Source organism: Neoarius graeffei, chromosome 19 (genome assembly GCF_027579695.1).
Source record: "Neoarius graeffei isolate fNeoGra1 chromosome 19, fNeoGra1.pri, whole genome shotgun sequence".
In the NCBI taxonomy this organism is placed as follows: Eukaryota; Metazoa; Chordata; class Actinopteri; order Siluriformes; family Ariidae; genus Neoarius; species Neoarius graeffei.
In genome coordinates, this window is record NC_083587.1 from 47,144,033 (window position 1) to 47,159,247 (window position 15,215).

Here is a 15,215-nt window from a genome sequence, read left to right on the forward strand (position 1 = left end):
CAGGCGCGGGCGGGAGCGGGACTGAAAATCATAATTCTTTGCGGGAGCAGGCGGGAGCGGGACTGTGCAATGCGGGAGTGGGCGGGAGCGGGACTGAAAATTCTGTCCCGCGCAGACCTCTATTGTAAATCAGAAGGAAGCTAAAGTACTCCCATATACCAGACCTTAATTTGTGGGAATCTTCTAGTTCCAGTGCTAGCATTACAGCTTGTCAACAACAGCATGCTTAGGAGAAGTGTGCTTTTAATCCCCTGTAGCTTTCTAATTCGAGATAAAGAGGAAGTTACTCCCTCAGAGATAGGAATATGGGGTTGATCAAATGTTATTTGACACTGTTTAGGAAAGTTCTGATTGTCAGTGCTTGCATTTTGCTGAGGCACAAAAATGTGGGATGGTGTTTGTGTTGCACCTACAGGAGGGTGAACCTGCCGTGGCTGTATTATGGAGAACAGCCAGGATTGGCATCAAGAGTTCTGCAGACTGATCCACTGCCTGTAGGCTTCAGCTTTAAAGGCACAAACAACGTATGGATTGTTCTATGCAGTATACAGTATATGTATTTTATGTGTTCATGTTTTTATTGTTGCACAAAAAACATACCTCTTACACAAAGAAAAGAGAAAACTCTTGCACTTATTGGTTTTTTTGTTTTTCCTGAGACATTTTTAGCTATCTGAAATCGTATAAATTTGATTTGGCAGAATGTCTTAATTGCATAACATTTTGCTTCATGTTTGTTTCATTCACATTTGTGGGCACCTGACCATCACACCCATGAGTGGTTCTTCTCCACACTGCTGCCACAAAGTTGGAAGCAACCGATTGTATAGAATGTCTTCGTATGCTGTAGCATTACAATTTCCCTTCACTGGAACTAAGAGGCACAAACTTGTTCCAACATGACAATGCCCATGTGCACAAAGCAAGCTCCATGACAACATGGTTTGCCCAGGCTTCCTGTTGAGGTCAATGTTCTGTACCTCACTAAAAATCTTTGGAATGAACTGGAACACTGACTGCACCTCAGACCTCCTTGCCCAACATCAGTGCCTGACCTCATTACTGCTCTTGTGGTTGAATGGGAAATTCCCACAGCAACGCTCCAAAATCTAGGGGAAAACCTTGCCAGAAGATTGGAGGTTATTATAACAGCAAAGCATGCTCTAAATCTCTAATGGAATGTTCAGAAAGTACATATGGGTGTGGTCAGGTTCTGGCAGAATGATTGCATAACATGCATCTTTAGCAGAAAAAGAACCCCACGAATTTGGTTTTATTTTCTGTTTCTGAAGTCAACATATGGTCAAAATTAGACATACAGGGTAAAAAATATACATACCCCAATTTAAATAATTGATTCAGTGGTGCTGAAAGTTCCAAAATGTCTTTTAACTTGCCAGGGCCTCTTCCTGTTAGTGATCATGATTGATTACAGCTGATAGCTTCTCTGTGCCAACATAAAAAGGGTTTGTTTGATAGCCCTCATTAGCTTGACCAATACACATTACATTGGGAAAATCTAAGGAGCTCAGTGCAGATCTGAGAAAGAGTATCATAGATCTACACAACTCAGGAATGTCTCTTGGAGCCGGTTCTAAACAACTGCAGATTCTAAGATCATCAGTTCAAACAGTTGTGTGTAAGTGCAAGTTATTGGGAGGTGTTGCCACTTTGCTGGAAGAAGACTCAAACTGTCACCCTCACCTGAAATGGAATTGGTTCAAATGGTCAGGAACCACCAAAGCACAGGCCTGCCATGACCTTGAAGCTGCTGGAATCCTGTCTACAGTCAAGGAAGTTTTACATCACCATGGACTGAGAGACTGTTGTCTAAGAAAGAAGCCTCTGCTCCAAAATTGACATCTTCAAGCTCAACTAAAATTTACAGGTCACCACATGGACAAAGAAAAAGCCTTCTGGTGGAAAGCTTTATGGTCAGATGAGACAAACATTGAGTTGTTTAGCCACAAGGACCAGTGGTACAGAGGAACACTGTCCCAAGTGTGAAGCATGGTGGTGGTAGCAGCATCATGCTCTGGGTCTGTTTTGCTGCCGGTGGAACTGGATGTGGATGGAAGTGGATGAAATAATGAAGAAGGATGGCTACCTCAGAATTCTTCAGCATAACCTCAGACCATCAGAAACCTGGACAGAATTTGGTGTTCCAACAGGACAGTGACCCCAAATACACATCAAAGCTGGTTGTAGAACAGATAAAGCAGGCTAACATTGAGGCAGATTCTACCATAACAGAGGCCAGTTAAGTCCCATCTCCTTAAATTGCTGAATTGATTTTGATCATTCTATTAAGTTGTTCTAGTAGCATTTGGGGTCTTGGACATTCACAGTAAATTTTAGGACAGTAGTCCTGGTAACTAATTAATAAAAGCCTGACATGACAGACATGCTAAATGAAGATAGAAACACATCGGTTTCTATCATCAAAATCTGACAGACAAACTAACGTCTACCATCATATTCTGACAGACACTCTCGATGACAATAGCAACAAAACTGTTTCTTACATTATTAATCTGACAAATTTAGTAATACTATTAAATACCTCATCACTAGAACCAAATAATAAAATAAAATATTGAAATAAAAAAGATAAAATTTATTTTCAAAATTGAAATATCAACAATAATTGTCAGAACAGCGACGATAGACACGACTGTCACTTTCGCGGGGAAATAACACATTGAAATGGCCTGTCGGCTGAAAGGGTCGCAAGTGGCTCTGATTTATCTCAACTTACGATAGTTTTCCTCCAGAAAAATTTAAATATGAATGCACAAATATATTCTCAATGTTTCTATCGTCAAAAATTTCTATCGTCAGGGTAGCTGACTGAAAATCTTACCTTGATTTATTTGATGAAATATAGCTGTCAGAACTCCAAGTCTTGCCCGGAAGTAAATGTCTGCTGTCACAAAAATCATGCGCAGGAGAATTTCCTCTTTGCGTCAGTCAACATGTGCGTGGTGAGGGCTTGAATTTTGCTATCGTCAGGTGCATTTCACTGACAGACTGACGATAGCATTTTTTAAAAATAACTGTGGGCTTCTCTCGTGAACGAAATAGTTTTTTCGCTGTTGATCTATTTCAACTCTATCTGTTGACATCCAAAAATTATAAAGCCTGCTTCCACACGATAACTACCAAAGATCCATAATGGCTGAGTCTATCGTCAGGTCATCTGACAGAAATTCACTGACGATAGCAACAGGGATAATGAAAGTGATTTTTAAAATGGGAGTTATGTCTGTCAGATATGTCAAAGAAATAGAACTTTATTCTTTAAAAATCTTTTATTGATATACTCAGTGTATTTTTAAATGACGTGCTGTTTTAGAAGACCAAATACCATATTTTCAATCTTGAAAATATTACCCCAGGCTTAGAGATAGGGTGAGAAACAGTCACTCGGGAGGAGCTCGGAGTAGAGCCGCTGCTCCTCCACATCGAGAGGAACCAGCTGAGGTGGCTTGGGCATCTTTTTCGGATGCCTCCTGGACGCCTCCCTGGGGAGGTGTTCCAGGCATGTCCCCCCGGGAGGAGGCCCCGGGGAAGACCCAGGACATGCTGGAGGGACTATGTCTCTCGGCTGGCCTGGGAACGCCTCGGTGTTCTTCCCGAGGAGCTGGCCAAGGTGTCTGGGGAAAGGGAAGTTTGGGCTTCCATGCTTAGACTGCTGCCTCCGCGACCCGGTCCCGGATAAGCGGAAGAAGACGAGACGAGAAAATATTACCTCACTGAAAAAAGGACAAGAAAAATTTCTTATTTTGTGGGCAAGTGGTTAATGGATCCAGTTACGGTAGAATCTGCCTTAAGCTTAAAACAAGTCCTGACCTCAGCCCTATTGAAAATATGTGGACTGTGCTTAAAAGTCAGGTCTGTGCCAGGAAAAAAAGCACAATTTAATTGAACTCCACCAATTCTGTCAAGAAGTGTGGTCAGATATCCAACCAGAATTCCGCCAGAAGCTTGTTGATGGCTACCAAAAGCGTCTGGGCAAGATGAAATTTGCTAAGAAGCATTTAACCAAATATTAGATGCGCTGAGTATATATATTTGTGAGCCTGTGTATATATTTTTGACCCTGTGTTGATTTCAGAAAACCTGGAATAAATTAAAAACCATAGTGTATGTATGTAATAAATAAATAAATAAATATATATATATATATATATATATATATATATATATATATATATATATATATATAAAACCACATGAGAAGTAACTGTCACAAAATCAGGTTACCACTCTAAAGTTGACCATTATTGTATTAGTAAAGAACACTTGGCAAGCAATTAAAACATCATCTTTAGACAGACTTGTTTTACAACTGCATTTATTAAACCGGCTCCTTGTTCACCTAACATGACCTCTGAAGGTATTTATGTGGCAGAGACATCTGATGGGGGTTTTCCCAACCACCACATAGATATAGCTACAGCACTGAAAACAATTTGCACGCTTTCACAGCTCGTCTTTTTGATCAATACATCAACTTGTGGCTTTTGACAAACATATTTGACTGGTACTCTCTCTGTGTGTGTGTGTGTGTGTGTGTGTGTGTGTGTGTGTGTGTGTGTGTGTGTGTTTATTTATATATATATATATGTGTGTGTGTGTGTGTGTGTATGTATATATATATATATATATATATATATATATATATATATATATATATATGTATTTTTATATATATGTATTTTTATATATATATATATATATATATATATATATATATATATATATATATATATATAAAAGTGCCTTCCACGATCAAAAGATTAGTTAAAAAGGTAAGAAAAAAATCCACCTTTTGGTGAAGTAGCTTCATCTCACACTGAAAAAAATGAGAAAAATCCAACCTTTAATTGAAATAAATTTATTCAGAGAGAGCGAAAATCCCTCATCAAAAAAAAAATTTCCACAAAAACGCATGTGCCACAATTATCGACACCTGTGCTAATACTTTGGACAACCTCACTTTGTCAGTAAAACAGCACCAAGTCTCTCCAATAACATTTTATAAGGTTGGAGATACAGAGTAGGGCGTCTGAGACCGTTCCTCTTTACACAATCTCTCCAGATCATCCAGGGTCCTCGGCCCTCTCTTGTGCCCTCTCCTCTTCAGCTCACCCCACAGGTTTTCACTGGGGTTCAGGTCAGGGGACTGAGATGGCCAGGGCAGAAGCTTTATTCTGTGTTCAGTGAACCATTTTTGTGTTGATTTGGACATGTGCTTCGGATCATTGTCCTGTTGGAAGATCTAATGATGATCCAGTTTGAGTTTCCTGGCAGAGGCAGACAGATTTTGATTTAAGATGTCCTGGTATTTCATGGAGTCATGATGCCATGTCCCCTAACAAGGTATCCAGGGCCTTTGGAGGAAGAACAGCCCCAAAACATCACAGAACTTCCACCATATTTTACAGTTGGGATCGGGTTCTTTTCATTATAGCCGTATTTCTTTTTACACCAAACCCAAAAAGCTTCATTTTTATTTCATCAGACCATAGAACACGGTTCCAGTCAAAGTTGTAGTAGCGTTTCACAGACTTCAGGAGCTTGTGTTTGTGGTTAACTGACAGAAAAGTTTTTTTTTTTTTTAAGCACCTTCCAAATAATACCGGTATGTTGGCATGGAGGTGGAGTCTGATGGTGGTTTTGGAGACTTGGAAATTCCAAGATTTTACTTTTTCTTGTCAATCACCTTGGGGATTTTTTTTTTTGCCTCTTACCCTCCTCCTCATTGTATGTGAGGACAAAATAAACTTTGGGTCCTCTTCCAGGCAGGTTTGTAACAGTTCTAGTTGGTGTTTACTTTATTATTGCCTTAACAGTAGAAATGGGAATTTTCAGATGAGTAGCTTTTTTTTTTTTTTTTAGAACCATTACCTGACTTATGAAGGTCAGCACACTTCTTGCTCATTTGGTTCGTCTTGTGTTCTCTTATCTTTCCCGTGTTGATGGATGCCTAAGGGAATATGGCCTCTTTATCCTTTTTATTAATCTTTCTCTGAGAGAGAGCGAGAGAGAGAGAGCGCTGAGTTGGCTATAAGCCATGTACGACGAAATTGAGTGGAATAACTGTTTTATTCTATGCACATTCACTGGATTTTGAGAAACAGCATTTTTACTTTTATTTTTTACAAATTCGACAAATAAGAACTTTATACAAAACGTCCAATAAAATAATTTTCACTTAATGTAAAAAAAAAAACGGCGAAAGGACAGTAGCAATTTATGAAAAAAATGCAATAATTATAATTCTTGAAAAATTAAAAAAAAGATCCGTTCTTACCATCAGATACTTTTTTTTTTTTTTGCGGTTTTGTTTTCGAGTAGAGTTTTTTTATTTCATTCTCGGTTGGTTCAGCAACATGCGCCGCCATTTTGTTTTTCTCTACTCTCAGTATATCAGCTGATATCCTAGTTGTTGAGTAGCTAACCAGAGCACACGATTGCTCATATCCAGTGAATGTGGAGATATATATATATATATATATATATATATATATATATATATATATATATATATATATATATAATATAAAGTATGCGCGCACACACGTATACATACAGTACCAGTCAAAAGTCTGACATCTACTTATTTATCTGTTTTTCTTTTGACTATTTTCTACATTGTATGTATATATATATATACAGGAAACCCCATAATGTCATGTTCTATGATTTGTCAACTGTCAGCTTACAGAAAATCTCTTTCCTTTCTATTTCAGCCTCAAGTATAGAAGACTTGGTTTGACAGTTTGGAACAGTGCCAGATGCTAGCATAGATACCTTCTACATGTCTGATGGAAAAAATGTTCTCATCATAATGATCTAATGTCTGTAATCTGTTGTCGTAGTTCATCTGCTACATTAATGATCAAGTTTAGAGTAGCAACCTGAGTTTGTGACAGTTACTTCTTATGTGGTTTGTATTTTATATCACTAGATTAAAAGAATAGCACTAAAAGACCTTAATTTCACTCAGGTATGCTCCTAACGTGTGTTAATTCTTTGCAATGCTTTCATTATTTTGTGTTCAGGATGAAATAACAGAATAATGTAAGTATTTCTTTGTGTATGTTTCTGTTTCTGTTCAGAACACGAACATAAAGCTACTGGCTGCAGTGTACACAGCACAAGGAGAGTTTATAAGATGGGAGAGTGTTGGTAGAAGAAACCTGCAGGTAAAGCAGCCCTGTGATTTCTATACACCTCGTGAACTGTTAAGGTTTAAGGAAAACCACTGATAGTGATAAAATAAAGTGAATACCACAAGGTGAAGTATGTGGAAATGTGATCAGTGGTAAAGCTGTGGTTCATTCATATTGGTTCTTTCTTACTTGCAGTTTTGCCACAATTTTTTTTTCTTTCTTTTTTTTTTTTTAATTTGCAAAAATCTGAATGTGGAGTCCAGAGAATTGAATTAAGAACGCATGTAACTGGACTCTGACTGCTCTGAAAACATTCCTGACATTAATATTGACTTTATTTTTGTACTTCAGGTGCCAGTTTAATTTGCAGACTCTGAAAACAGCCCAATATGCAACTGACTATTTGCAGTATAATATTTTATCCATTTAGTTGAGGCCTTTAGCTGAGGGAGCCATTTGGTATTCTTTTTTGTTTTAAAAAGTTTAATCATGAGATATGATGATGAGAGAAATGGCTAATGGTAAATCCTCATGCATATTTGCATGATAAAAGGATTAAAAAAAGTTATATATTGGCCCATAACAGCTAAATCAGCCCTGATACCAAGTGCTTTAATGGTTTCGTGGGATTTTTTTTTTCTTCCCAGCTTTGTCAAGATACCTTAACCAGACTGCAGGCTGCTTACACATTTGGGACGGCCTACAAACAAAACGTGAGTACTGTGCGTGCATATGTATGCACTCAGAAATGTGTTTTTATTGCTCACAGTCTTTCTTTTCAGTGTGTTCTCTCAGTGTTGGATCTCCTGGCTGCTCATTCAGAGCCTCTGTTTTATGACATCTTCATCGAGCAGCAGACCGCTGAGGGAGAGAAGCGCCTCCTCGCTGTGCCTATTCTCAATCTCATTCTGCAGTTAAATGGCCAGTTTATCAACCAAGGTAATATATAGTAGCGGTACAAATTAGGTGTTAGGCTATGTTGGAAAGGCAATAAATCATGAAAAATGTTCTAAATTGTCATGTTTTGAGGTCCAGTGTTGCATTGGTGACATCCCAAGTGCAGAGCAAAAAAGTGAAGCGTCATTTTTTTTATGCAACACAAATTCCACAATTGTGTTGACCCTGTGATGACCTGGCGACTTATCCAGGGTGTGCCCCGCCTCTCGCCCATAGTCAGCTGGGATAGGCTCCAGCTTGCCCGCGACCCTACACAGGATAAGCGGTTACGGATAAGGGATGGATGGAAATTCCACAATTCAGTAATATCAAGCAGATTCCCTCTATTTTCCTCCATAACACTTTTCATCTTTTAACACGAATTAAGCAGTAGGTAATTTAATTAAGCAATATCACACGAGAGGGAGTGCTGTTGTAATTAAATATCAGCATGCTGCAAAAAATGATATCTTAGCAAGTGAAAATATCTTGAAAATAGTTGAAACGATCTAGCATTTCCTATTAGAAGAATACAAGGCACCAATTCTGAGATTATTATTAAACCAACTTATTCTAAGATGTCTTATCAAGTAAAAATATCTGTCCATGCAGCAAGATAATTTCACTAGTATTAAGTCATTTTCTCCTCAAATTGACTTTTCAATTTTTTGCAGTGCATGGCTGCAATTCGGTCGTAGCTAATCACAGCCGTGCTGATATTCAGTATTGCAGCATGACCTCGAGTGTAATATTGTTTTTATAAAACAGTCATCCATTCATCCATCTTCTGTAGCTGCTTAGCCTGTTCTACAGGGTCGCAGGCAAGCTGGAGCCTATCCCAGCTGACTACGGGCGAGAGGTGGGGTACACCCTGGACAAGTCGCCAGGTCATCACAGGGCTGACACATAGACACAGATAACCATTCACACTCGCATTCACACCTACGGTCAATTTAGAGTCACCAGTTAACCTAACCTGCATGTCTTTGGACTGTGGGGGAAACCGGAGCACCCGGAGGAAACCCACGCGGATACGGGGAGAACATGCAAACTCCACACAGAAAGGCCCTCATCGGCCGCTGGGCTCAAACCCAGGACCTTCTTGCTGTGAGGCGACAGCGCTAACCACTACACCACCGTGCCGCCCTAAAACAGTCATATAAACCAGAAATTAATATTGAATAAATGACATTTTGGGCTCAATATGGCCAAATGTTCCATTTATTTTTGCTCCGCAAGCAGAAATGGAGCCTGAAGAAGCCACAGGAAGCCCATCTGGTATTCTAAAAAAAAAAAGCGCTTTTTTTCCTCAAAAACTATTTAATCTCCAAAAATGAAAGTTAGATTTTTGAAATCTACAACGAATTTTACATAAAATAAGTTTGAAAATCAGTCCATTGGAGGATCCCTTTAACACCACTTGACTGCAACCACTGTTTTTTTTTTTTTTGTCCTAATGTGTGTGTGTAGACTCTAACATGAATAGCTGGTACTTGACACGGAGGCTGATGATAGTAGACACTTTGAGTGGGAGAGAAAAGAGTCTGACTTCCACCCCCAGAGTTATTCGTGTGGCCACTAACTTACAAATTAGGTAAAGTGCATGTGATATTCACACAGTGTTCGCACACACTATTAATTGTGATGTTTCAGGTTCTTAGGCCCTGTCCACACGGCAACGGATTCAGGTGAATCTGATAAAATTGTTTATCGTTTCGGCCTGGCGTCCACACGGCACCAGCGTTTTGGGTGCCCCAAAACGAAATCTTTTGAGAACGTGTTCCAGAGTGGAAAAATCTGGCAACGGCGCCGTTGCGAAGTCGTCTGGATGAGTAGAACGGATTTGTTTACGATGACGTCACAACCACATGACTGTCAGTGCTTCACGCCGGGTAGAAGTGTAACGAACTCGATGCGAGTTGTCAACAAATCCTATAACTTGGTTCATGAAACGCGCTTACAAAATATTTTCACTGTGAATATTTATTGTGTAATGGTGCAAAGTGAGAGAGAGAGAGAGTGAGAGAATAGCCCTTAGGGCAGAGTCTTTAGTCCAAACACTGCGGAAGCAGTACCAAACCGCGCACCGCCCGTGCGCTTTCCAAAAACAAAAACAATCTCGCCAGCAAAAATAGGAAAAAAAAAAAGGAGCGATCTCACCTCTTCAGATGTTGGTTTAAGTCCGACAATACATTCCTCAAAAAGGGCGTAGAAGAACAAAGTAATCCATCACCGTGTAGCATTCAATTTATTCCGGACCATTAAAGAATTCTGGAGGATATCAGAATGTTGGCGTACCGGCTTCCATCTACCCCCATTCATTCCTCTTTCCGCGTCTTTCGTTTTACGCTACTGATTAATAATCAAAACTTTGTGGCTGATGCTACAGAAGAAGGGGTTTATGCACATGCGTCTACTTCTTCTATTGTTCTGGTGTCTCCGATGGGACCGTCTTACAGCGCACGTAGAGGTGTGGCATGTGTATTGCATCGTTTTCAGCAAGCGTTGCGTTGCCATATGTACCTGAAATTTTACTGATCCGTTGCCCATGTGGACGCGATATTTAAAAAAAAAAAATCTTGTTGCCGTTGTCGTGTGGATGTAGCCTTAATAATAGTGTCATATGGCTTGTAGGTTCCAGCTAGTGCCAAACACCCAGAAAGGACAGGTGTACCCTCCTCTCATGATTGTCTCCTACTCTGATATTCACATCACTGACCTGGCCAAGCAAACAGTAGCAGTAGGTATACATAAAGTAAATACTGAGTATGTTCATGCATGTGTGTACTCGTACATATGTTACCTTTTTATGTGTGTATATTTAGGTATCGTTCTCTTTGGAGTATAAGATGGATCAGAATGAAGCTCGAGTTAAAACTGATGTGAGTGTTAAAATGAATATACGTTCTGCTTTATGATGATGATGATGATGATGACAGCGTGTGTGTGTGTGTGTGTGTGTGTGTGTGTGTGTGTGTTGCCCAGATTGCTCTGGGTGTGTTAGGTGGAGTGGCTGTTGTGTACTCTCTATTGAAAACGGCAAGTTGGAAAAGAAGAATCGCCTCCCCTCTCATTGACGTCCAGGCAAGCACGTGCACACAAAAAACTATCCGTCATATGGTTTATTTGGACTCACTCGCCATTTTCCCATGATGTTCACTGTCATTTTCATGAGAAATCTATCGTAGAAGTAGTGGAGAGTCCTAGAATGCAATGCAGGCAGCAGGTAGTTCGCGACAAACACCATGGTGTTGACAGCATGTTGTCTTTTACACCAGAATAACACTTCAGTCAAATGCAAAGGATAGAAGAACAGGTCTGGAGACAGGATCTTCGCAGCAGATTAATATTATTTGCAGAAGTTCTTCAGATGGAGGAATACAGGAGTGGAGTTGGAGTTCTGTTTCATTCTTGTCACGCAACTTGTTTCCAACCGAATGTATGAAAGCCTACCCAATAGAGATCTTGCAGTCACGTGACCGGAAAGTACACAGCCTCCATCTTGTCGGTAAAAAACACCGCTGAATACTGCTGCACTTGTGTACAGAATGGATCAATTTCAACCGACGGACTACACGGCTCATTTTTCTAATGAACAGATAACTAGATATATGTCTAAAATAAACGATCTACAGATTAGTGACCCTTATGGCTTACCGGACGGAGTTTTCACGACCGGATTTTGAACTGCCAGCGGAATACCCAGACGTGTATAATTACCTCATTAACTTTCCCTCACTGTTCAGTGGTGAAGCACTGCATGCTTATAAATCTCTGGACAGTTATCTTTACAGAAATTCAGGATTTGTCAGCGACTCAGATGTGGCATCTTGTAAACAAGAATCCCCATTGGATGGGTAAGTCACTTAAGTATTGAGTATAGCACTGACCAGCCAATTATAGAATAGAATAAGGTAATTCCAGCTGTAATTCCAAATCGTCCGTCTTGTTTACCATGGATCTAGCGTTGGAGAGGTAAAGGCTTAGCAGTAGAGGTTTGAGTGGCTGTTTTCTGAGCTTAGTCAACATGCCGGCTCTGCCTGCAGCCTCGCTTTTGCTTCCGCTCCTGGCGCCGCCTCCTTCGCTTTGCTTCCGATAACAATCCACGGAGACCCCGCTGGTCTCGCTATCTCGTCCGGAATGTTGTGCATGCGATGGAAATCGCTACAAACCGTCATTTTCTGCTGGAAACCAATGTCCAGTAAGTCCATACGGTTGTAGTGGATATTGAAGTCCGGTACAGACGAACAACACGCAAAAATACACACAAAAAACATAAAAAACCTGCACAGGTAGGGAGAGCTTGTAGCCGCAGCCGTTGTAGTAGAATTGTATATAGTAGGGTTTTCCAGAAGAAAAGGTAGAAGTAAAAGCAGAAGTAGAACCAGAAGTAGAAGGCGGAAATATGGCGTTTGACCGACAAGATGGCGTCTGTCACAATCTGGATCGGCTGTGACGTCACATGCAAGTGCTCCATAGCAAGTTTTTAGGTCGTTTATTCGATAAAATGTTCAGAGTGGCTTAGCTCATTGTACGCGTTGATCCTATCTCGTATAACATATCAGGTCAGAACACCCTGGTACAGAGTCCACTCTCAAATAATAAGAATCAGCATGAGAGTAAATGTATTTTAAGCGTGACGGAAAATCAAATAATTCCACACAGAGTGTTCAGAGAGAGCTGGACAGATTAAAGGACTAAAGCCTTGCAACATTTTTTTTACTTAGAGCCACTCAATTTCATTACAAAATAAATCTCGGACATTACTGGAGATCACGTTGTTAATAATATGTACTTATTGACTGAGTGGGAGGGCCAAATGGGAAAATATTTGGATCAAGGTCATGCCGTACGGCCCAAGCGGCGTGAGGGAGCGTACAAATGACCAAGAGACAAATATTTTCACATCCAGTCCGACTTAAGTCAGTCAATAAGCATTTTATCATATGACCTTTTTTAACTAACATATACACAGTGGAAAACAATGAACAACAGTGTGCGAAAAATGAACCAATCAATTTTTATTTGATTGATAGTAAACTATTTATATGCTGAATCACCTTTGCACAGGTTTGAAATAACAGTTTTTATTTTTTTCACGGTGCGGTTTCCATCAAATCCTGCACTCTGATTGGCTGGCGAGCGGGTCCATATCCTACGGTACGGACCCCGGTTATGGACCTCTAGCGACTCGCTCATTCACAACAACATAGTAGCAATTTTTGTCAACAATTATCTTTTTTATAAGATTTTTATCAAAAATCTTATACATTTTTGCCAGCATTTCTCAGCATAATAGCATTAATTTTACATCATGGATAGCGATAACAACAGTCTTCACAGCGAAAGTGAGTTTTGCTACCCTGAGGAAGAAGAAAACTAAAAACCTGTAACTGTTGCTAACGCCGAGTAAAAACATGGCTGAATCCTGAATGACTCAATTTTGTATAAATAGGGGACTACATAGGCGGCAAAATGTAGTTTTTTTTTTTTTTTTCCTGCCATGGAAGTGCACTTGTATACTGAGGAGGAAGCAATTTGCATTACAGCCGTGAATGCAGATTCAAAATGGCGGCTCGCCTCGGTTTTCCCTTTCGGGCGCTCTCGTTTTCTGTTAGAATTTGGTAAAGAAAAAAATAAATATATTATTGACCAGCTTAAGGTCGGTCCGTATGGTGAAATACTGTGACCTCGGCCTTGAATATTGACCTCAGCCCAGAGGGCCTCGCTCAGTACTTTCAAGACGTCGGTCACGGTATTTCACGATACGGACCTTCCAGCTGGTAAATAACACATATATGTATTCTATAAAATACAACTGACTTTACTGTTCTCTCGAAATGAAAACGATTTTAAGATAGCATTCTTAGTAAAAGCCAGTTCAAACTCGGGTCAGCTCATGAAGACATCATCAAAACAAGCCTATTATATCTACACAAAAGAACCTTGATTTGTAAAAAATAGAGTCGAATCGGCAGTAGAGTCATTAGGTCTGTGTCTCATAAATCATCTGGATAATAAAATTCACTTTCACTGTGCTCAGTTGTCCATTATCTGTAGCTGCTTATCTTGTGCAGGGTCACAGGCAAGCTGGAGCCTATCCCAGCTGACTATGGGTGAGAGGCAGGGTACACCATGGACAAGTTGCCAGTTTATCGCAGAACTGACACATAGAGACAAACAACCATTCACACTCACATTCACACCTACGGTCAATTTAGAGCCACCAGTTAACCTAACCTGCATGTCTTTGGACTGTGGGGGAAACTAGAACACCTGGAGGAAACCCACGCGGACACGGGGAGAACATGCAGACTCCACAAAGAAAGGCCTCGTCAGCCTGTAGGCTTGAACCCAGAACCTTCTTGCTGTGAGGCGACAGTGCTAACCACTACAGCACCGTGCCGCCCATGCTCAGTTGTGTCACTCATTTTTCAAAGTAACAATTCAGAGCAAAATGAAAACAGCGGAAACAAGGGAAACGGGTATGGAGCCGCGTACGGCTTTTTCCAGACCGGCTTCAAAAATCCGTATCTGCTCAGTCATGTGACTTTTCCAAGTGGTTTCATTAAGCGTGCATGTGCTCTTATGATAAATATTAGTATGCAAGCTGTTCTGGGTGGATTTTTCCTTTAATGCAAAAAATTCAAATGTTTTAATGCATGAGAATAATTATTGGCTTAACTCACCAAAATTCATAATGATGCCCAAGTGCTAAAATTCTCTTTCATATTTTTTTTAAAACGTTCACAGACTTTATCATTTTTTGCTGCTTTAGAATTGTATTGCCATGCATAAAGAAATTGCTTACTACTGTTTGGTATTATTATTATTATTATTATTATACTAAAATAGAGCGTACCTCTATTTCATTCAGACCGTTTTGAAGTTCCTGGTGTTCTACGCTGGAGATTTGGCAAATGTTTTCTTCTTCATCACCGTGGGAACTGGTCTGTACTGGCTCATTTTTTATAAGGTCAGTGTTTTTCTTAGTAATTACTAAATTACGTAATTAGAATTTTGTATGTTGGGTTGGTCTCTAATATGAAAAAATGCCAAACGTGGCCAAACTGTGTGATTATTTATTGCAAGTATTAC

General features: G+C 39.9%; 1 protein-coding gene across 5 annotated transcripts in view; it reads left to right on the top strand.

The window, feature by feature from the left end:
• The window catches only part of tmem67 (transmembrane protein 67), a 110,807-nt gene that overhangs the window by 55,780 nt on the left and 39,812 nt on the right, over positions 1 to 15,215 (top strand). For 4 of the 5 annotated variants that reach the window (XM_060900187.1, XM_060900188.1, XM_060900191.1 and 1 more), the window contains 9 exons: positions 416 to 524; positions 7,128 to 7,214; positions 7,829 to 7,894; positions 7,964 to 8,120; positions 9,588 to 9,711; positions 10,752 to 10,857; positions 10,943 to 10,999; positions 11,103 to 11,201; positions 14,995 to 15,093. In XM_060900187.1, the coding sequence (XP_060756170.1) occupies positions 416 to 524; positions 7,128 to 7,214; positions 7,829 to 7,894; positions 7,964 to 8,120; positions 9,588 to 9,711; positions 10,752 to 10,857; positions 10,943 to 10,999; positions 11,103 to 11,201; positions 14,995 to 15,093 (904 nt within the window). The remainder of the gene's footprint in view (positions 1 to 415; positions 525 to 7,127; positions 7,215 to 7,828; positions 7,895 to 7,963; positions 8,121 to 9,587; positions 9,712 to 10,751; positions 10,858 to 10,942; positions 11,000 to 11,102; positions 11,202 to 14,994; positions 15,094 to 15,215) is intronic. The other variant, XM_060900190.1, reaches the window with a different exon arrangement.